We start from the raw sequence: 26,763 nt of genomic DNA, 5'->3' as shown, positions 1-26,763 counted from the left end.
ACAGTAGTTATACTGGTAAACTTTCCAATTCGGAGAATTTTGATCTGATATTATTCTTCTGGTAGTAGGAATTTTCTTCTTTTAAATAATACTGATGACAAATCATGTACAAATTATTACGATTTCTACAGGCCACGTTGTTTATTGTTTACCGTAATTTGAAGCAGAACAACCTGCAAAGCGATCCAATACTAAATGGAAGTATAGAAATCACTACATTGCCGAATTAAGGCTAGTCATGCTAGACCGCATTTACTCCATTTTTTACTCACTGTTGCTCACAGCTTTTCAAACATTTGCCACGAGGTTAACCTTTAACACACTGTGTTCTGATTGGCGGGCACTCTGACGTCTAATGCTGGCTAAGTTTTATTTTCCATTGGGTTTTCCATGTGACATTCGGTAATTTTACAACCAACGGATGTTAATTCTCCTTTATATTTATTATTTATCTTACTAAATCAAGACTACAAAATATTATTTGATGAACAATCTTTTCACATGTGTGTATTGCCATTAGGACATCGTTTTTTGACATTTTAAATGAGGTAAAATAATTGTAAATGAAAAATAGCTAGGCCTAGGCTAATTAATTTTAAAAAAATAATACAGCAGTACAAACAAGTTCCTGTCGTGGACAGCGAGTGGAAGAGGAGCGTCCCATGAAGTCAAGTGTATGTTTTTCTTATTGAAAAACAGTTCCATACTTTAAATTAACGGTCTAAACTCGTGTTTGCCATTCACAAATTATCAAACAATACATTGTTTATTCCAGTAAGCTACAGCAGTCTTTCTGCAAATACAAATAAACAACATGCTTTTGCTTCGTAGGTTCGCTTCGTGTAGCCTTGCTTAGATTGTTTATATCAGGCTACGAAGCCTGCGCGCAGGTTAGATTGTTTATGTCAGGCTACGATGTATCTACGAAGCCTGCGCGCAGGTAAAAGTGCAATATTTCATGACTCTACTGTAACAAACGCAGTTTGGCCATTTTTTTTTATCTAACACAATCTCGCTCATGACCCAGCATCTCAACCGCTCGCGATCGATGGAGACATGTGAACGTGGCTTTAATAAGCCAATTCATAGTTAGAACTGTGCATCCCCGAATCCAAGGTCAATCAAGATAAAACTATGTTGTGTGTATGTTTGTTATGTTGATTCACCTTTGATGTGGGCATGTACAGCTCAATACAAATTGCCATATTTTATTGTTCAGTTTTATTAGCTTGACACAAACAGCATATCTTTAAAGCAGGCTGCAAATAAATTTTTATTTCAACATTAGACATTAAATTCCTCAAAATAGAAATAATGTATGTTGCTGAGTAAGTCTCATTGTACATACTGAATTGTGAGTTGTTTATAGTCTGCCAAAGCCCTGCCATCCATTGGCTATTAAGAATGATTCACTAGACATTCTATATTTTAATTAAATGAGAATCTATTCAACTGCTTATGCAAGGCACAGATGGTTATTCTTACCAGGGGCCCTCCTGCAATTCATAAGATACAAATATCAAAATGCACTTAAAAACAGTCAACACTATTGTACACAAAATAAAAACATGACAGGATATTAATGAATATCCTCGAGAAAAGATAATGTTGCATTCAAGAAATGATAAATAAGAAGTATTAATTTCATACAAATTTTGTAAAACAAGGCCAGACAAGGGTTTTAGTTTGTGCCATATATTGATCAGTATTGAATAAGTAACACTTACAAAAATAATTCCAAAATTTAGCAGACTGAATTACAATTTAAATTTACCAGAAACTAAAGAAATTTTTTTATAACTGAAAAAAGTTGTAAGATCATGGAGGTATAAAATGATAAAGAAACTGGGTTCAGATAGTCCTGTTAGAACAACTACTAAACAGGCCACCAAGGTTAAAAAGGAAAAATCAATTATTCAGGAGACACAAAGCTAGGTCTTTAATAACCAATTGGAAGCTTGATAAAACTAAACGAAGCCTAAGTCAAAAATACAAACTACAGTAATAATTGTTAAAAGTCTTAAAATCATGGAATTTTATTCAATACTTAATATTCCCAGGGCCTCTAATTTAAATCCTCATAGTTTCCAAAGTTTATGCAAAATCCAGGGCTGGAACAGGACGTATCGCCATATGTGTGATCAGTGGTCAGTTATTGCATTTTATCTTCTCATACGCATAAAAAAAATGTTTATTTTCTTCAAGACACCTGTTAGGCTACAGTGAACAAGTTAACCACAGAGTGCTGGAAGCATTTTATTTTTATGGTTGGAGCATGGTTGGAGGCAGAACATAATTTGGCCGAATTCTGCAAACAATAACAAACCCCACTCTCTACAGTAGGTATCATAATGAGGTCTCAGCAATGCACCCTGTTTACACAGTTTACATTTAACAACACTGCAATTTTATGAAGTAATCCACAGGAATCTGTTCATGAATAAAAACATGACCTGATCCCGTAGCTACCCAAAGCATAGCAAATACAATTATTTGTTTGTTTCACATTCAAGTTTTAAAATTATTTTCTGGTGAGGGTATCTATTTGCTATTTACTATTCTATTATACTAGTGGTAATCAGGCTGGTAAATAATATAAAATATATTTTTAAAAAGAAGATACTGTAAAATGAATCTTTGTAGTTCATTCTACCATTTACGTTTTCACCTCTTCTTCGGCTATGACAGCAACCTTTCAGATCATCATCAGTTTGGAAAATAGCACCAAAATAGGTGCCAAAATTTGATGAGGGCAACTAGCAATTCAATTTATTAGTATCATCATTAATCTGTATATTTTAGCAATGTTCAAACAGACACATTCAAATAGATGAACCATTTTAATGAACTGTATTTTATTTGTAATGATCAGAATCATGGGTGAGGTCAATTATTGTATGACAATTGACAGCAAGTTATGTATGACATGTTGTTTGACCCAACATTCATTAAAATAAATGGAAAATGCAAATGACACATGAAGATTTATTATGTTGGAATGCAATATGGCCATCTATAGTATAATGTAGCTTTATCAACTCTCTATCACATGCTGTTGTCTGCTACAGTTATGCAACATAGCTGGTTAACATTTTAGTTTATATACATGTTATTTGTAGGCCTACCGTAGATACATTTTAAATAATTATCAATTAATTAGAATACTTTTTATATTTTACACAATATTAAATTAAAATAATGTTATTACTTAAAAAATTAATAGGAATGACAAAAGTAATTCAGGGATGTCACCACGCTGGTCTGCGGTGGACGGGCCCGTCCAGCACTCAACATTTCCGACCAGGATTTACAGGCTCCCGACCACCACTATTATTTCAACAGTTTACAAATTGTAACAAAATAATTAGTTTACCTAAACACAATAGACAAGCTAAATTGATAGAAAAGACAATAAGAATACAATAAATGTTTCCGTGGTTACGTTAATTCATGCTGCTATTCATCGCTAACTTAACAGCCTAGGCCTAGGCCCAGTTGAGTCATAGCGAACATCGTGGGCTGGCATGACATGGTTGCTCTGTACACATTCAAAGGTTAAAGTTGAAATCGTGACCATTCAAGTGTTTTATTATGAGATCATGGTCCGGGGCAGGAAGATTATTAAAAATTTATGAAACCTGATTTATTATGTTTTATTCCTTTACTTTGTTTTCATTTTGTATTTTAAGTTTTTCACTTTTAATTATAATTGATATATAATGTGTGTAAATGGACAAAAAATAAATAAATGAGTGCACATGAATCAGTGACATACACATTCATTGTGGTAATCATCAAACATGTGAAATTACGGCAAACAATGCGGCTGGGTACAAAAAAATCGCGTCAGCTAGCCTTGGGCCTAGGCCTGCTTGACTTACTTAGGCCTTTTGGTTTTAAGAGCTTTCGAAAATACGGCGAACCTCCCCAGCCCCGGGAAAACGCGGAATTATCGCCGACCGGCACTTCAAAAAGCTGGTGACATCCCTGGTAATTACAGTACAGTAGCTATGCAAATTTGATATACTGTTATAAAAGGTCAAAGTTGAAGATTCTGTGATGTCATCAGACAACATCTGTTGTTTCCTATATTTATAGTTGAAAGAATTTCCTGAATTAGATCCTATGAAGAAAAAGGACTGTCAATGACATCAATGAACTAATCATTTTAAGTCATGAATAGGCCTATAGTATATCATGTAGTAAAGGTCGTAACTACATATCATACTTATATGGTAAATGAAGATATGGTTTCATATTAATTAGATCTCAAGTTTATGACATTGATCATGAGTACATAGAGTACTGTATGGATGAGGTTAATATGGCTAAAGGTCAAGAATGAAACAACAGATTATTGCTAGGCTCAAGAATTTTAAGGTTATTAAAGAGTCAATATCTATACTTTAAAAATGTTTCTAATTTGATAATCATTAATAGTTCAAAGTACATTCATAAAAATATTAATAGCAATTCAAAACCTAACACTAGAGCAGTCACTCCATACAGTAGAGTGCATGCCGCCGCACTGTGCCTGAATACCAAACAATACGCAGGCCATGTATGACGGGCGATTCCATTATTTTCTGCCCTAAGTCTGAATAGCGAACAATACGCAGGCCATGTATTATCGGCCAATTACATTATTTTCAAGATTCAAGATTCAAGATTTATTTTCGTCATACATAGTACATATATACGAGATTTGTTTCTTTGAGTTGATAACAAACAGTGGAAATCGAATACTAAGCAATTCTGCACTAAGCCTGAATACTGAACAATACGCAGGCCATGTATGATGGGCCAATTACATTATTTTCTTATAAGCTCATGCTGGGTAAACAATTTAATTTCCATGACCTTAACCTTAAGCCTTTACTTTCCAAAATTTAACATCTCATTTTTTGAATACTATGTATCATTCCCCCAAATTTTATGATAATCCCTTTCCTTAGTTATTGCATAATCATTCTAAAGCCTGGTTTTCTTAAATTCGCTACACTGTCGCTACAGTGATTTCAAAGCAATCGGGGGGGGGGGCTCCTCGATTCAACTGACCAATCAGCATCACCGAAAGCTGTCGGCGATAGTGTAGGGCTATAGAGAATGTATAGAAACCAAGCTTAACAGACATCGGTGAATACATAACATCCTTTGGCGGAGATGTTAATACTAAGGAGAGAGGGATTGGAGTAGAGGTTATGATTTAAACTGTCAAACTTTAGCTACCATTTATTTATATTCAAATTATAAATACGACACATCAACTATAGGGGCCTGTTTCTGCTGCCAAAAAAATACCGTATATAGACGGTATTTTTAAAATACAGTATTTTTTTACATACAGAAACAGGGTTCATAAAAATATATCGTATTTTTTATACCGTATTTTTCCCCACTATTTTTGTGGAATTATTCCAGTATTTTGCAACAGATACCGTATTTTTAATACCCCATTTCTGCTGCCATAAAAAATACCGTATTTTGTGCCGATCCCTAATTTGAGGTCAAGAGCCAGAGCATAACGCGAGTTGTTTTGATTTTTCTGTCGTGGAAAAGCATGCGAAATGTGGACTGAAAATACTAACGATATTAGCCAATACTAAATAACACCAATAATTTCTAGGCTGTAGCAGAAATTGGGGTGTAAAACTTCCTTCGTTGCAATTTTTAATTATAGATAAAATAGATGAAACTAAAATTACAGTACAACGTTCTTTAAAGAAACCATGTTTATCGCGAGCAAAAAAAAAACTCACTACACAAGTCAATCCAAACTTCCGTCTCACGAAAGGCATTTTGGGTAAAAGAGGACCTTTTAAACAAGACCACCCAAGAAGTACTATTAGCAGAAATGGGATGCTGGATTTCAGATACCGTATTCTATACGGTATATTTTATACCGTATTTTTAGGAAAAGCAGCAGAAACAGGCCCTAGGAGTGCAAACCTCTTGCTTTGCATTGCACTTAGTTGCTTTTTAGGCATATTTTACATTGGTCTGTCCACCTACAGTAGTAGTTTATATGCTGATTACAAAATAGTAGCCATCATATATGAAATTTTCCCTTTGGGAGCTGAATGTATTTGTGTTTCATTTAATGACAGAGATTTTAATGTGAGGCACATACATAGATGCTTTAGTGCCATGATTTAAGACTGGCATTTTAGTACAAATATGGCCGAAGTCAATACTCATACAACTTTAAATACAGTTGTGTTTATGTTGTCCCGTACATGTTATTGTATGATGCTAAAGTCATTTAAACTGCAAGAACCAAAAGCACCCTGCAGTTTTCCTTTTTTTCATCCTGCATCAATTCTGATTTACTTTATGTTGTGTGCATTCTTGATCAGTGTGATTAGCACCTCTCTCCGTTCTAGTATAGTGTAAAAGCTGACTTCTGATTATCTTCAAGTACAGCTAAAAGTGTAATTTTAAATTGGACTCCAGAAAAAACACAGTGAACAGGTGGATCAACCTGTACACGTACCACAAATCAGGTTTTAGAGTCACACAACCAAGTAAAATCTATTTATTAATGTTTAGAAGTTGATGATGTCCTTTTCAAGTTATTCTTTTCTACTGCATAATCAATGAATATAAGGATGCCTGCCACACATACATGCATGTTACTGATTCCACTAATATTCGTTGCAAACAGGACTTACCCTTCAATTAGGCGATGTACTGTTGAGTTGTAAAGACTCTCTTGTGTACTGTCCATGCTAAACACGCTGTCATAGGTGAACATTCGTTCAGGTCCAAGGACGACTTGTGGCAGTCCAGGAGTGATAGAAACACATACCCGACACATACTGATTTTTTCCTTCGCCAACTGAGGTCGAATTCTAAAAAGAAACATAATATCATCATAGAACTAAATGATATTAATCGTTAACAAAAAAAACAATATTTTTATTTTTTTTAAATAAAACATGAGTTTTAAATATGACTACTAAAAAGTACTGAGTATTAATATTTTTTGGTCGGGGCTGAAACATTAACAATCTATAAAACATTTTAATATCAAATAGTTTCATCTGGTTTCTCTGATGTATGAACATGGAATAAATGAAGACACTTTGACAACAGATTGAAATGTCACAAGCAATGCATATTTATTATATTGGTTTTACTCCAATTTAAATTAATTCCATGTTTATTTTTAATGCATATCTTATGTTTGTAAGATTTTCTATATAACATACAGTGAATTATTTATGTAGTATGATAGTTAAAAAAAACCATTTCTGAACATAAACAGAGGCCAAAATAACACAGACTATGACATTATTTAGAGCAATGATAATACCTGTAAATGTCATTAACTTCTGGAATCTACAGCATGGGTGTAGTGTGTCAGGTAGGGCAGGGTGGACACACTTCCCATAGCAGCAAATGCGTTTCACTATAAAGTGGGTTAAAATTCATTGGGATACAGACTTAGTTCCGTATTCTTAATTTTCGCGCATCCCTGATCCCCACAGGCCGAAACCAACGTATGCTCCATACAATGGCTATAATTTATTCAAATTATCAATTTTATTCTCATCTTTGTTAAATTACTGACATGTTGCCAACTAATAGGCATTTAGCAACCAGTCTAGCTTGAAAAACCGCTGGCAGTAAAAGGAAATCAGGGCCTTAAAGGTCATGCTGGGGGTCAAACTGCATTGTCATTTTGTTGTTTTTTATTTTGTTTTGATGAGCAATAATTCATGTGAATAAACAGATACTCAACACTCATCCTTTATAATGACAAATTATCTTAATGAGGAGTTCCTTCCACATGAGAGTAGTTGATGATTACCTGATAATGGGAAGACACTCGGACACAAACCAATGTTGTCCTACTCCACATAATAGTATCATAACTCACTGACACCCTGAATGCTACAGTATATTACAAGTGTGAATGACTGACATTTCTAGAGTGAAATATTTAATATATTACAGCCCATACTCAACCTATTTGCAAAATTTGGATGTGTAGTTCGTATGACAACAATTCCCTAAAAATGTGAGCGTAAAATTCACTTGTTTCAATTTTCATATAAAATGTAGAAAGTATGTCTAAACGTTGTGCACCGATTTCGGCTATAGACCGAATCTACAAGAGCGACAACTGTACTGTATTAAACATTAGCGCATAAGTCTTTACGTTCATGACATATTCAACAAATTTAAATTGATTTAAAGTAAAACATAGAATTCACATGGCAACAATCACGGATCACTCCCATTCTACGTTTTCAATTAAAATAGACCGAATCTAAAATCAAGCCAGAGTGACACTGTACTATATTAAACATTAGCGCATAAGCCTTTGCGTTCATGACATATTCGCACACATGTGGTAAAAAATTAAAATTTATTTAAAGTAGAACATAGAATGAACATGGCAACAATCACGGATGACTCCCATTCTATGTTTTCAATTGAAAGCATTCCTAATATAAAGCTTAGTAGTACTACAGTACACACTGTCATCAGCTGATGAAATTGGTTCAACTCTGCGAGAGTTCTTGCACGGTGGACGTCAGTCGACTGACTGTCAGTGGAGTCTTAGCGAATTTTCATTAAAAATGAAATGTTATGGGAACGTATACTGTACAGTACTACAGTATAATAGCCATAATGTAAAAAAAATACTAGGAATTACACTGTAGGATAAAAAGGACAACATTTGAATACTATTTATAATAAAGTATTATTATCATGGGCCATTCTTTGTGAGAACATTTAGCTACCAGTCCTAGGGTACTTGATACTCTACTGTATGTGGTATTTTGGGCTTCAGGTCACACACAACTAACCTATTCTATCCAGAAGACCGAAGCCAAAAACCAATAAAAAGCAAATCAAGGACTAACAGAGATGGAAAGCCACACTCCACCAGAGAGTTTCAACAATTGATCAAAGATCAATTAGCTAGTGTATTTAAGTTCACAGGTGTCATCATAATGGTGAGGGCATCAAGCTAATCAAGAAACTAAGAATAGAATGTATAATTTATAGATGTTTGGCGTATGAGCCTCAAATGTACTGGGATCTTTAACAAAGTCATAGAGTACTGTAGGACCCACATAGAATCATACAGAAAGAAAATTTATAAAAGAAACAGAAAATGAAAATGAAAGAATTATAGTTTCACATAGTTTGCAGTATATTACACAGGGATTGCCCAATTAGCAAAACTTGGTTCTTTAATGCAAGATCAAGAACGTGTGGTATTTTTTTCAATCATATCATGGATTCAGACAAAAGCTTCTATTCTATCCAGATAAAGATTAAAGTTTGAAATTATTTTTCTCTCTACACAACAAGAATATCCTATGGACAGAATCTACGTCCCAATTAGAAAATTACATGCTATTTAATTTGAAAGAAAGAAATGAGCTGTAAGAATCAATCTTTTAAAATTAATCAAAATTAATGGTGCTTTATTTAGTAAAAATTGTACACGTTTGTATAGCATTTTATACTAAAAATATTCCAACCAAGAACCAGAATCTCTCACTCACCAAACAAGCTCTTTAATCTGTGTTTAAATTTTTTGATAAATCAAAACATTGATATATATGCATCGGAGGGTTAACAATTTGGTGTGCATTCTACTGCAAGGTACATTAAAGTAAGACAAGGTCTTTGTTATATATACCAGCATATAACTAAAGCAAGATTCACAATTTGATCATCTCAGTTGAATTAATGGTAATGAGGTGAAAGCAATCTAACCAAACTATCAGGGGGAATTCAGAGTTTAGGTGCCTATTTGAGCAATCAATCAAAGACCTAGGTTTTAAGTTTACATTTCAAAAATTTTTCAACCTTGAGCTCTGCCCATAATGTTCCTATATGGTCATGATGTGATGTCATCATGGCAATATTTAGGCATGTCACATAAAATTTGATAGTTTGCATCGAGTGTTGAATGGCTGAGGCAGAGCAGTAAGCCAGGGTTGTCGCACTATTCATAGCTGGTGTTGGTTCGAGACTAGCGTTTGGTTGGTAGACTTAACACTGAACGTCCAAGTATATAACAAATGGCCTGTTTTTATTGTATTTATTCCATCACTTTTTTAATTTTTTTTTTCTTTTCTTTTGGAAACTGATTTAAACCGGTGACCATGCTGTAAAGTTTATTTCGGTCTCCGTTCACACACTTTTATTTATTTATTCTACCCCTCTCCCTTTTTAATCACATTTTTTATTATTTATAACCTATTTAATATTGTATGTTTCAACTTAAGTTTACTCTATTTTGTGTGTGGAAAAACAATAAACAAACAAACAAACAATACTTCCATGAGAAAATCCCAACCTAACAATTTTACCATAATGATGCAGTTTGGTGTTCAAAATGCTTATTTTGTAGATTTACCATGCATTGTTATCCCACACTGATTAACATTATTGCAACGTTGTGCTAAATTACTATATTTTCTGACACATCCTAGTAGCTACTGTACAGTAGACCAAGTCAGGGGTAGATTTAGGCAGGGGCCGGGCCAGCCCCAGCCTCCTTTTGGAAAGTCAAGAAAAATGAAAATAAAAAAAGAAAAGAAAAAATCGATTGCCTAAATGTTATTTTTGGGTGTCTTGAAAAATTTTTCTCTAGGATCCTGCTATTTCAATAGGCCCCATTTTTGGCCTCCCTTTCGGACATCTCTGGATCCTACCCTGCAGGTACCTCAAAGTTTATTTGACCTTTTGCACACAACCCACAAAAGGTACAATACAGTAAACACCATAAGAATTACTGCATGTCAAAAATAAGATTATGACCCCAATCACACTTAAGAGTTAGTTGGCCCAGGGCCGGCTCAGGGTCAGCATTTTTTAAATCTGAAATAAATGTTAAGCCGGCCCTGAGCCGACCTAAAGTTAGTCCGACTTTTGAGTCGGCTCAGGTCCCGCAATGCGGGACCTGGGCCGACCCAACTTTATATCTGAACGTAAGCCGAACCTGAGCCGGCCCAAGTTCGCTCTGATTGCAGTCGATTTTGACATCTTATCTACCACAACATTCATTCGAACTGACTTTCGCGAAAAAACACCATTGAGAAATAAATTGTTAAGGAAACTGTAGAGTAAATTGTATTCACTTGAACTATTGTTTTTGAATAAAAGTTGTTATATATAAGGTCTCCATGCCTAACTACAGTAATTATTACTCACAGCCTGCGTACAAAGCATAAGCATCATAAACCAAGTTGTAAACATGGGGAAATACCACGTGATACAAAGCTTACGCATGGCAGGGCTAGAAATTTACTTTTTCAGCCACTAGCAACCTATTGCTAAAATGTGCTGGTTGTTAAAAATGTAAATAGCAAAATGAGCTGCTCAACTAGTAAAATATATTGATAACAAATCAACATATTATTTTCGGAAAATAAATTGTATGAAAATAACTGATATACTTCTATAAATTTGTGTGTTAAATGTTTTAATATAATATTTTCTGTTATGGTGAGTGTAGTACAAAAAAATATCACAAAGAAATAGCCAAATGAGTATAAGAAATTGATTTCTATACCATGTACATTTATTCACTTCAGTGTCAGAACATTTTTAATATGAAAAAAAAATCAGATACAAAATAAAAATTTAATATTATATACTTAATTTATTTTTTAAAATACTGGTAAGTTAAGTTTATCATTGTATTAATTTTTATTTTGTATCTTATTTGTTTTCATATTAAATATGTACTTCTTATTGGAATTTTTCAAATATAATTATAAACAATAAATTTATTTTATATTAATTTTATATCATATTATTTTGAAAATAAAAAAAATATATATACTTGTTTAGTGCCACACCACCCTCAGAAATGTTCAGGGGCGGGAGGAGTTTTTTTTTTTTTTTTTGCCAGACCAGCCTAGGCAGGCTTAGCTAGGGGCTAGGCCTAGAGATTTCAAAAACTGCATTGGTGGCAAGCCAAATCTTTGACAGAAAAAGGCCATAACAGAAACTCAATTTTACATAAAAATTTTGTTTGTACAATATTTAGGCCTTGGTCTTTTAAAGCTGGAGCTAGACGTTCCGTAGGCAGCCGCTGGTGTAGTAGTACAGTAGGCCTAGCCTAGGTTAGGAGGTCTAGGCCTAGCCAGATTAGGGTCTAGAAGGCTAGGCCTAAAACATCTGCCAATTGAAGCCTAGGTTGTAACCTATTATTTGTTTTGGCTTCATAGTAAATTATTATTATCATATCTGAAACATTGTTTATTATTATTTAAAAAGAACCAAATTAAATAAGTTTGCCTTTACTACCGATCGCATCGCCTGTGACTTTCGTCAACAAACACATGTGAGGAAAGCGATTTTTTTTTCTGCACACTGCTTATAATTACTTAGCTTGTTGCAGGTTTAAAAAAATTAATATTGGTGGCGCACTTCCCATCTTGTTTGTGGTGCTCAAGATGAAAAAACGATCGTTTTTCGTCGATTAAAAGCATTTTTAGTCGATTTTCATAATTAAAAAATAAATAAATAAATTTAATAAAATTTGTATTAGTTTTTGTAGTTCAGTTTAGTCTAGTTTTAGTTTAATACTAGGCTAATTACAAGATATTTTGTATAGATATTCCAACAAGCAATCATTTTTTTTAATTTGCTGGTTTGTGAATTTTTACCTAACAATTATGACAAACCTACTAGCAAATTGCTAGTTTGCTAGCGTGAATTTCGAGCCCTGCATGGGCACTTTAGCAGATTATGTATGCTTCGACTTTCTTTTCTACAGTTGAATTCCAGTAGAGAAAAAATATACAGGCCTATTACAAGCTCAAGAAACCCCGTTTTTTGTATAGCGCATATTAATTTCCCAAGTTTATATTCTAAAATCATAACACTGTATAGCGGTATCATTCTTTCTGTGAACGTCATCCTCACCAACCACGTGCGTTTTGTGTCACCGTTCGTTAAGCTACTTATGTGACCTCCCAAGGACTGAAAAAAATAATCGTTTGTTACTATTATGAGCGAGGCTGGTTCTAAAAAGCGTCAAAAATTGTTTGTGAATGAAAATAATTATTATTGCCAAATAGATTGGATTGGATTTATTCGGTGTAAACACCAAGGATAGCCCACGAAAGTCTAGAAGAAGACTTATTTCCAGTGGGGTCCTTCTGGTGGTGATTGGGGATTAAACCGGGAGACAATCCCCTACTCTTTTCCGAAGAGTGTACTGCGTTCTTTAATGTGCACATGGGCCATAATGCACACGGGACCAACAGCTTAAACGTCTCATCCAAAAGACGGTGCACTATTGTAACTTGTATTTCAGCCCTCTAGCTGAAACACAAGGAAAGGCAGCGATGGGAATTGAACCGGGGACCTAGAGATCTCCACGGTTCAGTGCACACACAGCGGCTACCACCAGATTAACCGACTGAGCTAAGCTGCTCTCTCATAGATAGATGTCGATGCTACTTATTCACAATCTGTATCCAAACATTGACAGCAACCTTCAGTCTTACAGGCCTATACAGTTTACAAAAGGTATGGACTTTCGAAATCGCGAGTCTGGTTTTGCACAGAGTAAAGTAGAGCTGCGCTAATTATTGGCCTTCGTTATTATAATAATTATCGTCGCCATAATCTTGAATCAGAATGCTACGCTTAAAAAATTAAAAAAGTATAAGGACAATATTGAAATTTGTTCATGTTTCGCGCGAATTCCATGTGTTTATGCTAGGTTGTGATTTACCGTTCCACCATCATGTAATACGATCGCCTCAAACTTCCTGTCTGCAATTCATCGACCTGGCACAAAGGAGAAGTGTGAATGTTCGTAAGGCCGACTTAAAAAATATCTGTGAATGGGAAAATTCGTTTCAGTCGGCCCTGAGTTGGCCGTATTTAAGGCGGCCCTGGGCAGACCCTAGGCTGGCCTAATAAGTGTGATTGGGCTCTATATCACTAAAATTACAATATGTCACGATTGTCAGCGCATGCTAATTTCAGCTTGCCTAGTAGCAAGCTGTTATTCACCATCTCTACTGCAGGTTGATGATATTCTTAGAGCCATCAATTGTTGCTGTTTTTGTTTCTGTTCTTTGTGGATAGCATGCTATCAGACCTGGGGATATTTGTTTCATCTCAGTGAAATTAGTGACTGCTTGCACTTACTGAAAGCATCCGTTCCCCAGCACCTATGGGAATCTACCTGTGTGTGTGTCTTGAATCATTTATGAATTTGACCCAAAAATGAACAGGTAAACAGGCTTGGCATACTGTATTGGTTTAGTTGGAATTATTTGTCTGGGAATGAACTCTGTGAAATATCCTTGAACATTTAAAGTGAATCCTTCCTCTGTATTGTATTGTCAGATGAGCAATGGAAACAAAATAGAATTTATGAAGTCTGTAGAATTGAGATCTATTGTTGTGGACTTAATAGATACACTGTACATGGTTTTTTGACATTAAAGACAAGGGTTATACTCAAACCAATTTGATTTAATATGTTGATTTATATATTACAGTAGGCATATTTAATGCACAGCAGAACATGCCAGATTGTGTCGATGGTAAAGTTCACAGGATCGTTTTTAAAATCATTACAATGATGACAGAAATAATTCCAACACAGCCTTTGTCAAAATGGTATTAGGTTACTTTATACCAAGCTTTAGGGTAATTTAATTAATAAGTTGCATTACATAATTCATTATAAACATTGTTTACATATAGTAGGGAAGTAGTATTATAGCCTGATACAAGTTTTAGGTGCATGCTATCTTTTAATATTGAGGGCCCCCAAAAACATGCGTACACAATCAACTGTCATTTCATGTCATTTTTAAAAAATAAACAACAAACATCATGTGCCAGTTTGCATAGCCTGAGAAATAATGTGACACATTTTATTATAGGAAATAAACATTTGTTGAATTTAGTGCGTTAAACTTCTATTTAATAATTATCACTTTCATTTCCTTCCTCAACAACCAACATTAAATACATGAATGTAGCAGCTATAACCATATTTATACAGGGGCCTCTTGTGAATATAAGAATGAACATGATGCTTCATGAGCAAAGTCTCATTGCAAGGCTTAGGGAGTGGAAATGTTTTTAGTCATACCTGTAGGATTTGAGCCCCATCACCCTGGGATTGGAAGGCAAGCATCCTAACCACCAAACTACAGCTCCACTACAAACACGTTTACAAAACAAAACTATGCTATGCAGGTCTGGTTTTTAGAGCAATCAAATGTTGCATATTAATTTTTTTTTTGTATTAATTATTCTGTGTCTATCGCATGATAAACACTGTATTGAAATGTCAGGTCTCTTCATGACCAGTGTCGTATCGATCATCAAAATGTTGACCCTAATTACGGGTCAATATTTAAAACCCTTAAGACACAGAGCACCCCAACAAAAGTATTTGAATGGTTATCCTAATAGTAGGTTGATCCTAATGTAATTTCCAAACATGTCCTATGCAAACCTGTCAGTGTAATATATTATTTTAAAACATCAACTTTGCGGTGTCTCAACTTGCAACAGTGCTCAAAATCATGTTTTATCATAATGAATAGACGCCTTTGAATTATGACCTAGATGCCGGTTAGACCATTCCAAAATTGATACTTCCTCCTCGCTGACATAACAATATCCCGTGAGAATTACGTCCTACACAATCAACATCACAAACCAGCTGGCTCAACTATAGGACACACTTTCTTGGCCTTGTCAAACATAAACAACAGCAACTTGATAAAAAAAAATTATTATCAATTGTCATTGTTTAGTCTAATTCCACTGTCAGGATTTTATATTGAGCCTATTGTGTAATTGTCTGTGCTACAGTACCTAGTATATTATAAATTCATTTCAATCTTAATATACTGTATGTGTTTGCATCCAAGTAAACAAATTTTGTAATTATACATTTGTTAAAATTGTTGATGACAATCAATATTTTCTGATTTTGAATTTTTTCATGATCGCTCATTATGCCTGGTATATGGAACTGGTGCTTTTACGACATTGCAGACAGGCCTTTTGACTGGGAGCGGGGCTTGTCTTTTTGCGATGAAAATGAGCTTAGGCTAAGGGCCGGGGAAGCTGAAAAAGGAGCATTTTGAGGTGGATTTCATAATTCAGAATTCTATATTAAATCTGCATTAATTTGGGTGTTGGTAGGGAACTGAAAAAGTAATGACTTTTTCATTACATCTGTAGGCCTCCTTAACATTGCTGTTCATGTATCTATCTTCAATAACTGGAAGAAACTGATAAATTCCAACAAATTTTGAATCACATTAAAAATCAATGGATAGAAGAGCTGGCAAATGAAATGCAATGCATAGAATTTCGCGATGATTGGGAATGATTTTAGTGTTAATAATAAATTCTTAAAATTGGACCTTTTTAAAAATAGTTTGGGGATTTGCCCCCTCTGCCTACAGGCCTGCATCGTCAAAATACCTGTATGGAGCCCAATTTTCAGATAGTCAAAGATTCTCAAACTATGAATGCCCATTTTCACAAACTTCCCCTTTTTTAAAAGTAGCCACCCCCACACTACAAAACATTTTCCATTTCAATGTGGAAACATTTGGCACAGTACGCCATGTCTCTTGTTCATGATCAGTCTGAGTCATGCATGCACTATTGCAGAATTACGATTTTCAAGTAGAACATCATAAGACGATGTTACAAATTTCAACAACAGCACATGAAATTATCTTTGCACACAAAACGTGCATCTTTATCGCTCAGCTACATTTCACCTGATATGAAATGTTCACAATATATGAATCAATACATTCTAATTAGATTTTTTGGTACAGAATGTTAAAATTGACATTTTATTTGAATCAATATACATGTTTTTGCCAAATGTTTTCATAAAGGTAAAGGTAGAATAACCCATAACTCGCAGCGTCACCGTGCTGAATTGCGTATGGGCGTGGTCCGTGACTACCTAGCAGCCGTAAAGAGGCGCTTCTTGGTAGATACATGTTCACATCATTCCACAACGACAGGGGCTGAAATGAACCATAACATCGGGGTAACCCGCTACTCTTTCGAAAGATGCAATGGGTTCTTTAAAGTGCACACGAGCCAGATGTATACACTGGACCCCCATTTTAAGTCGTTATCCGAGGAGACTTGGTTCTACCAACCGTAACATGGGCGAGGAGCGACTGGAGCCAGTGCCGATGTTAAGGCTGCAGCTAGCGGCGCCCCTGCCTTTCCGCTTGGCCATTCGACTCGCTCAGCCATTCATAAGCAAATTTCATAATTAAATCTTCTCAAAAAATGGCATGATGTGTTTTTATTATGTACTCTTAAATATGCCAATACATCAAACCAAAGGCTGGAACAACGTTTTAGGGAGAGTCCTTACCTAAACAAATTTTGGTCAGTCAGACTTAGAAAATGCAACTATAATACCTCCTTTTGAATATTTACTTTATATACAAGAAATCTAAAATTCATTCTTTTAGATTATATGAAATCATTTGTGAACACAGAATCAAAGGACTAAGCATTAAAAATGAGCGAGGAAAGGAAAAAAGGTTGTAATGGACACTCAACACAGTTGCTGAATATATCAAACACATTTAAAACAAAGAGATTTGAATGTATATTGACCCTATTTTAGTGACTACTAATTTATCTGAAGCACTTCCCATCACCTTCACTGATTGACAAGGCATTATGGGTGCCTACTACAATTGCGTCCTTTTTCCTTAATAAACAATTGAGAGGCTGGTGACTAAGGTAAGTTGAATTACCATCAGTGTGTGCGTAATGCAGCCACACCTTAGCACAGTATACCGCTAGGAGGATATTCAGCAGGAAGACAATGATTAAAGGATACATCAAATTAGATGCATCTTTTGTTTACATGTGAGAAATTGAAATCAATATCTTAGCATTAAGTTCATTCTTTAAATTATAACTAATCAGATATTATTATTATTATTTAATTATTATGAAATAAATAACTTATATGCATAAATATTACTATTACTGAATAGCAAAATTATTACATACATACATTAACTCCAGTACTTATATAATATACTGAAGGAATTAATGAGTACTTATTCTCAACAATAAAACATGATAGTCGAAATTTGGATCCAGGTACTTAAACAATTGGTTAAATAGATGTAAAAATTTAAAATAAATTTTAGTATTATTAAAGACATCAAACTTACAATATAAAAAATATATAAAGCCAAAAACAAAGAGTAATACTAATGTATACGATCACAGCGCTTTTCGCTTTTTGTACAGTAGCAGATTTTTTCTAGGAACATTATTCTAGCAGAGCAACTGGAAGCAAGCTTCCTTTATCATGTAGTAAACAGCAATGAGACTGAATTAAATTAAATTCATTGCAGTGTATTAAAATAAAATTATGCATGTACTACCACTACCACTCAATACAAGCGGATGCTACATCGAGCGAATGCTAGTTTGAGCAGATGATATGCCAGTTTAATTACTGCACTGTTTAACCAAGTTTTTGAAAGGTTTTCGCTATTTTTTATTAATTATTCAATGTTTGAATTAGTTTTGGCAAATCTGACCACTCTATGGCTGCTAAAAACCACTATATTCATGGTTTTCAATGTGTTCAATCTGAGGTTTTGTAGTAAAAAAAAGCAAATTAGATGATTGTAATTGTAACTGTCACTGATTTTTAACTGTATTGTAACTGCATTAGTAAATGCATATTTGTAATATAGATAATTAAATGGGTGGGGGGAGGCGGGGCTGGCTCACAAAATAAGGTGATATGAGTTGATTTCTCCCCTGGTTACGCCACTTCCAATTATATGTAAGAAAAAACACTATCAGCAGAAAAAGGCATAAACAAATAAGAAGTTATAAGAAGAAAACAGCTAAGTTATAGCAAATTTGAATTCAAAGAGTGCAAAAAACTTTTAATGGTTGGTCGAAATAGGAAATTCCCACAGGTTAATGTTTGCAAGACTAGATCCTTTTTCACTCTTAGTGGCATCTGCTCAAACTAGCATTCGCTCAAAGTGGTATCACTTCGTACTGACTGGTTCCCTACTAAAACAATAGATGATGTCATGTTTATAGATAAGATTTTTAATTTTTAGTTAGAGCATGAAATGTGATTGGTTTATATTGGCATTATTTATTGTTTTAATCCTATTAAGGTAATACTCATTTGCCCATACCATAACCAATTTGGGATACAGTCTGATACATATACTTTTAAGATACTGGAAACAAAATGTGAATGGGTATGTGATCAGTTTCAATATTATTAGACTGAGCATTGTATGCAACAACTGGTTGGTGAATTGAAGTGTAAAATGGACAAGGCCTCTAACAATAGAAGCAGTATACAATACAAAAACTACTAAAACAACATCTCATCAATAGATAATTACCCACATTGTATAAACGTTTATAAACTAAAACTAGGTTGTAACCAATTTTCGACTACAAGAAAAAGGGTTTCTAAATGTGTGGTCGTTGTTGCGATGACATCATTTTATCCCAGAACGCAGTTCGTACGGCGGAAAAAATTTCGAGGCATATATTGAAATTGGCGCATTCACTTATCTATTCTGGATATGTTATGATATGATACGATACGATTTATTGGGTTCATTTTCAGATCAGTGGCACACATCACTTTGGTGGTGCACCTAAGAACAATATAAAATATAAACAAAGGAAAGCAAAAGACAGTTCAAAAACAACAAACGGGTAAATAGCATAACAAAAACAAAACCAAGTAATTTACAGTAACGTTTTACCCTTATTTGTATTTTACCCCCTTTAAAAAATTCTGGATTCACCCCTGACAATTACCATGAACTTACATTGTAGAAATAAAAACCTGTACCTTAATTAGCTTTTGATGTATAAGCATACAGAACTTTTTATTCAAATATCTTTAATTGTCATGTTTTAAAAATAGGCCCTGAATGCTTTACCTCTAACAAACAGTCTATGATTTTGTTTGCTGTATCTTAAACATAGTTAAACCTATTCTATATTTAAAATTATAGTTTTTGTTGGAATTCCCAAATGAAATAGGATCAAGAGACAATCCTCTACTTTTCTTTCCTATAATGTTTTAAGGTAATTTTTCATCAGTTCCAATGTCCAAGAAAAGAAAACCATGCCCATCAGTTAAACTACTCAGTTTTTTGAGTTAGAAAATATTAAAAATAAACATGCATCATACCATATTTATGTTTTATTTATTTTTTTTTATTATTATTCTTAGTGGACATAGGACACACAATATCCCTTGTGAAAGATGGTGCCATAACTTTAGTAACACAAGGAAGGCAGTGATAGGGACATCAATGCTTGTTGATGAAGAGTGCCTCTGACTAATTTAGCTGATAATGATTGACACTGATGACTGATGATGATGTCAATGATGAATGATTGATGATGATGATGGTGATGATGATATTGTTTGATAATGATGACAAATGTGATGATCACTTTTCCAACTAGACATACAGTTTTTTGGGACCACAAAATCATCACAGTAATTCTTATATAATACATGTTAATGATGAAATTACATTATGTATTTGGAAAAACTCACCTAACAGCCACAGATACTGCACTTTCGTCATCTGCCATATCTGACTTTGTAGTAATACTCTCTAGGTTAGGCCTTACTTCTTTGCATCAATCAAGTTCAATACTGAATCCTCCTAGAGAAATAGGCAAAATTGGTGTTTTATCAAACTTGCATACAGTACAGCATTAGGCCTAGCCCCTAGGCTATATTTTATTGTTATTTCAGAATCAGTTCACTATAGGCTGGAACTAGTCATTGGCTGTAAATGGTTACAGAATATTTTCTGTTATGATAGTTTAGTAGCAGGTGGTTGCATGCAAAATCCATCCACCAGGTGTTGTTCACCACTCAGCTCAAATGTAGGCCTAGCCTAGAGGCATAGGCTAGGCCTACCACCACCCTTCACCTGTCCTGGCTGACTTCCAAGCCACATATTGATGATAATGAAATGGATTCAAAACAATTATTAAATGTTACAGAATCGTTCTATATAACTTCAATGTTTTGGCCGAAAAAAAACTACGTAAAAACTCACTGAGACCAAACTAGGCCCAGGGCCTAAATAATCAGACTTCGCAAAAGAAACCACAGCAGTCAGCTGAAGGCCAACAACAGTGTTGTTGTTTGTACAGCTCACTGCAAGTAGGCTCACCAGTGGCTAGCTACGCACGATGCCTTACATTTTTACCACCACCACTCGCTAGCCAAGTCAGTCAGTGTCAACGTGTAGGCATTCCCACTTCTAAATATATTTAACGGTTAAATCAAATATTACAAATGTAACCTACTTTCTGCATAAATCATACACTGTATTTGGAGTACAAAAGCCCATCCTACATGGTGGTTACACGAAAAGCTTGCAGCGATAGAACTTCGTCGCCTGTCATTTCTCGGCAGCCACTTTTCCGCTTACAATGTAATAAATCTTTCACCGTGGAATCGTCGCGCACAAGAGGTGGTTTATTATGGAACGCCCTCTCATAATTCGTCGTAGCATTTGTATTCAGCTCATTTAGCATATGCCGGTTTTCCACTAGGCGAATTTATTCGCGCGAATCGAAAGCGTCGGTTCATGCACATGCGCATTCACATTCCTATCGGAGTTTTTGCGAAGAGAAAAAATGCGCAACCAATCAGAGCTCTGGAAGCGAACCGACGACGCTTTGATTCGCGCGAATTAATTCGCCTAGTGGAAAACCTCCACTTGGCGAATTTATTCGCGCGAATCAAAGCGTCGGTTCGCTTCCTGAGCTGTGATTAGTAGACCAATTTATACGCTTTTACATATGCATGAAATGTTATGACCAAATTATAGTGCAATCATGGATATATAAGTAGGCCTAATTAGTAGAGCTCCGCATAGTACACTATAGGAAAATTATTATACGAAGGTTAGATTTAATGCTTGAAAACATTTTTGAATGCATTAAATCTAACCTAAATAATAATTTTCCGCTAGTGTACGATTCATGCTCTACAAATTGCTTTATAAGTCAGTCAATAGTTTTTATACAGTCCGAGAGAGCCGCGGCGTTGGAGATCAATTTTGACGGTTATTCAATTTCAACACAGCGTGACGTCCCTGATTCTAGACGCCCTCACACGGCAGAAAGGCTTTTAACTTTCGCGCGTTTTCATTAGCATAAAGTGTATGCTCTTCCATTAGCTGACAGCTGTTGAATAAACATTGGAAAAAGGGAAAGGTACCCAAATATGGTAAAATCAGTTCCTTATATAGCCAAGAATCCTTACCGGTACGTCATTGAATTTTCTGATTATTTTTTTAAGAGTTGCGCGTTTCAACGTTTTTGCCAAGGTTGTGTGACAGCCGTCGAATCGATACAATAGGCCTTTTTCACGAATCGGTAGACATCTTGAAGAGATGACAAACATTGCGAATCAGTGGTGCGTAACCAACAGAAATAAGATAAGCTTTTGGGCTGCTTTTCTGACATAATAAATATAGCAAAACAAATAAAAAATTGTACTTTGTAAGAAAATTAAGGAAGTTAAGAGTGGATAAAACCATTCTTAAATTATTTTACCAAACTGTTGTACAGAGTACACTAGTTTTTGGCATAATATGTGCGTACGGTAGTTTCTCAATGACGAACAGAAAGAAATTTGAAAAAATCAAAAAAGCAGCTCAAAAATGCATTGGCATGGAATTAGAACCCATAGTAAACATATACAATAAAATGATTTTACAAAAAGTAGAAACTATAATGAAAGATGACACCCATCCACTTCACCATTGTTTCAGTTTTAGTCACTCAGGTTTTAGATTATATGTTCCACGTATTCGACACAACAGATACAGGGACTCATTTGTAATTAACGCAATACGTATCTTCAACCAAAATGCCAAACGAAAATGAGTGATTTTAATTAGCTTGCAATGCGAATTTTACATTTTAAAATGTTTTAAATGAATCTGATTATTAATTATTTTAAATTGTTAGAAAACTTTCCAATTTTTAGTCACTGTTCTCCTTCTGGTGTATTTTAATGTTTTTACAATGTTTTCTTGATGTTTCATGTTCTTTGCCAGTGGAAAAAGAATTTCCATTTTACCTGTGTTTTAATGGACAAATAAAGTTTGATTTGATTTGATTTGATTTGATTTGAATAAAGAATATCGTATCGTATCGTATCGTATCGTATCGAATAATGTTATTTTAAAAATCATAACTCCATATAACGGGGCGTCGTATCCAAAAAATGTTTCCAGCAAAATGTTCTTAAAAGACTAGTCTACAAAGTACACCACTATATGATTGAAAAAATAAATTAGACAGCGACGTTCTCTCAGAAGTTGTTCTGTAGACGTTTATCTGTTGATGTTTATCTGTTGATGACCTTTTGACCTCCTGAATTCTGCAATGAAATTTTCGAGTCGATTCAGCCGAGACGGCCCGAGTGGAGTTTCATGTAAATGTTTCGTACGGGAAAAAAAATCGCGGCCGGATGCACTCTAGTGATAAAGTTTTCCTCCATTAGTGGAAAAGAAGGGCGCCGTGTGCGTCTGGATATACTTAGCAACAGAAGGGCACGAAGTATAGAAAACTTGCATGGGTAAAAAGAAGGGCGCCGCCTACGTCCGGCACGATTTCCACCTCATTTTTACTATGCGAGTGCTCTATCTTGTGTTTCTAGTAGCCTATCTTTGATAATACCAAAGATAATAAATAGCAGAAGATAGAGCAGCTTCCCAATCTATTAAACAATATAGCGGAACATCCGTTCAAAATGCATTGTGGGTACATGGAGAGCAATTTTACCTCATCCGCGCGGCGGCGCAATATAGCAATAATAAAGGCGCTGTTCTGGTTCGTTTGTTTCCTGTAGTTTCTCGACTTAGTAAAATCATAGAGGTATTATGAATAATAATACCTCCATGGTAAAATGTTCAAATTTTACCTCATCCGCAGGAGGGTGAATGTTCCATCAATTTTAATGCAAATACGCGGAGCAGTTCATTCTTCTGCTATTTAAGTTCTTTGATAATACTGTACCTATATGATCGAGTCGAGTCAGCCGTGGAGCAGTAAGTGCCCGGCTTACAAAGAAAATGTAACTTCGTTTTTCTTAATAAAAGTTTGTCGGTATTCGGTGGCCTCGAGTCCCTTCGTAGCCTTATGCTAAATGCTCCAACAACCCTAACGACAGTGAATGTATAACCACCTTAAATCATGAGATGCAACAAATTCACTTCCATATTTTGAATTGCTTAATTACAGTATTTAAGTAAGTTATTATAACTCACGATAATAAATTTAAATAACAATTTTCCAATCGATTAATGTTTACTATTTTTAATTGATATTAATTATTTATTTATTCATAATTCTTGTAGGCCTAATAATTGTTAATTAATGTTATCATTTTTAAAACGTTTTACCGTATTTAGATAATTTTAAAACTTTTATTACAATGCACTTTATTCAATGTACATTTTTATTCAAAATTGTTCTCAATCTGTTTTAATTTTTACTAAATTTATAATTTTCCGTGATTTGTATGTTGATTTGCTGACATTTGAATATACCCTTGAATTTTAATGAATAAAATAGTTTAAGTCTAAATAGAAGGACTATTGTTATCTGACTTATGAGTAGTGGTGGCGAAGGAGGGGGAGGGCATTTTCCCCTCCCACGTCGTTTGACAAAAATAGTAATTTGCCTATCTAAATAAAAAATTTCTGGAGCCACCTCAGTATGTGCAAAATATAAGTATTATTATTTTATGTTCTGTGTGTATCTTTTAAACGCTAAAACCATAAATATGGCTTTGCCTGAAATTAAATTTAAACAAATGTTTTTTAATAAAGCGTAAAAAAGTGAACAAATTTGTTTGTCAAAATGATTCTGGTGTTGAAAATAAATTGTTTGTAAGAATTTTTTGAAAGTTGAAAATATGAATCGAAGTAGAGTTTATCTACCACAGAAGCGATCCAGAAAGGTACCCGACTTTTGAGTCTGAAAATCAAGTTACCCTGTGCGGTTGGACCATTAGGTCCTTTGCAGGATGTACCTACGTAAACGTAAAGTATCAGGCCCGTAGCCACAGGGGCGGAACCAGAGATGTCCAAAAGGTGGGGCCGAAAGGGGGACCGAAATTTGGGCCGATCGAGACAACAATATCGTAGGGGGTCCGGGGGCATGCCCCCGTGAAATTTTTGTGTTTTAGACGCCCGAAAATAACATTTGAGGCGTTGTGGGCTATCATTTCTTTCTTTTTTTTTACCTTCCAGGGCTCGGGGGGGGGGGGGGGGGGGGGGGGGGCGGGGGCTCCCCCCCCCCCAAATCCGCCCCTGAGCCAGGGGGTGTTATGGTTCGGGCAACCTCCCCCCACCCTTTATAGCAAATCCCCTCCCCCGGATTTCCCGAACGAGTCCTCCATCCCAACTACTGCAGACCCACCCAGACTCAGATGGCATGTTTTGCTGCATACCTTTTTCAAACATATCTGCTGTTATATAGCATTATTTTACGGAGCCCCTAAAGGGACATGGTTAAAGAAAATATTAAAATATTTCGAGGGAACGAAATACCTCGAAATATTATTTCGTTTCCTCGAAATATTATTTCGTTCCCTCGAAATATTATTTCGTTCCCTCGAAATATTATTTTGTTCCCTCGAAATATTATTTCGTTCCCTCGAAATAATACTTCGTTCCCTCGAAATACTATTTCGTTCCCTCGAAATAATATTTCGTATATGATACGCTCACAGTGCCTTCGGTGTCGGCTGTTCGTCATAGGTGGTGCAAGGATTTGCCCAACGGTGGGGCCGAGGTCCCCGGCTGGAGGTCCATGCCCAAGATGAAAGCAAAGTGGGTGTGGTCGAGCTTCGATTAAATGGTTTCAACAGTTTATAAATTTTGACAATTTAAGGGTTTCAAAGCTTTATGTAATCGATATTAGAGTCTGCTAATATGTAGAAAATACATAGAATTTTTGTTTCTCTCTGACGAATTGTGCTTTTTCTCCTTGACGGAGTTATATAAAGCCCCTAATTTCTTCACACTCATTAGCCTATATACCGATGTTCTGTAATGATTCAGGAGATAAAATTTGTGTTTATTACTCAAACAAAGTTTCAAAATCTGAGTGTCCTCGTCCCCTAAAGTTGTCCACTTGGTAGGGATAATATTTCGAGGGAACGAAATATTATTTCGAGGGAACGAAATAATATATCGAGGGAACGAAATGATTTCGTTCCCTCGAAATAATATTTCGTTCGAACGAAAATAATATTTCGTTCGAACGAAATAATAGCGAGTTTTAGATCTGCGACGACGAGTTACTTGGAACGGTATGACGTTAATGTAAGGCATATGCGCATGCGTAATTATATTTATAATGCTTGGGTTTCGTCGAGTTCATTCGTAGAGGACGTGAAATCAGCCGGGAATCCGTCGTCACAGACATACACTTCTGACCAATCACAGTACGTCAATTGGCAGTCGATCATGTCAACACCAGGTCAACACTAGATTTGTTTTCAAAGCTCGCGAAGATCTTGCTGGGCTTTATACGCCTTTTTCACGAATCGGTAGACATGTTGAAGTGATGACAAACATTGCGAATCAGCGGTGCGTAACCAACAGAAATAAGATAAGCTTTTGGGCTGATTTTCTGACATCATGTTATTTAAAAAATCATAACTCCATAACGGGGCGTCGTATC

General features: G+C 35.2%; 1 protein-coding gene across 7 annotated transcripts in view; it reads right to left on the bottom strand.

Annotated features, from left to right (window-relative positions):
- The window catches only part of LOC117103565 (kinesin-like protein KIF21B), a 75,808-nt gene extending 54,278 nt beyond the window's left edge, over positions 1 to 21,530 (bottom strand). For 4 of the 7 annotated variants that reach the window (XM_033244140.1, XM_033244142.1, XM_033244143.1 and 1 more), the window contains exons 1-3: positions 21,361 to 21,528; positions 20,594 to 20,705; positions 6,672 to 6,851 (exon numbers count right to left, since the gene is read on the bottom strand). In XM_033244140.1, coding sequence (XP_033100031.1) covers positions 6,672 to 6,851; positions 20,594 to 20,631 — 218 coding nt within the window. In that variant the 5' untranslated portion in view covers positions 20,632 to 20,705; positions 21,361 to 21,528. Of the gene's footprint in view, positions 1 to 6,671; positions 6,852 to 20,593; positions 20,706 to 21,360 lie in introns of all 7 variants that reach the window. The other 3 variants (XM_033244141.1, XM_033244138.1, XM_033244139.1) reach the window with 2 other exon arrangements.
- Positions 21,531 to 26,763: the final 5,233 nt, after the last annotated feature.

Source organism: Anneissia japonica, unplaced genomic scaffold (assembly GCF_011630105.1).
Source record: "Anneissia japonica isolate Jap-2015-1 unplaced genomic scaffold, ASM1163010v1 scaffold6792_len961167_cov158, whole genome shotgun sequence".
NCBI lineage: Eukaryota > Metazoa > Echinodermata > Crinoidea > Comatulida > Comatulidae > Anneissia > Anneissia japonica.
This window is presented reverse-complemented; position numbering and strand designations above follow the sequence as displayed.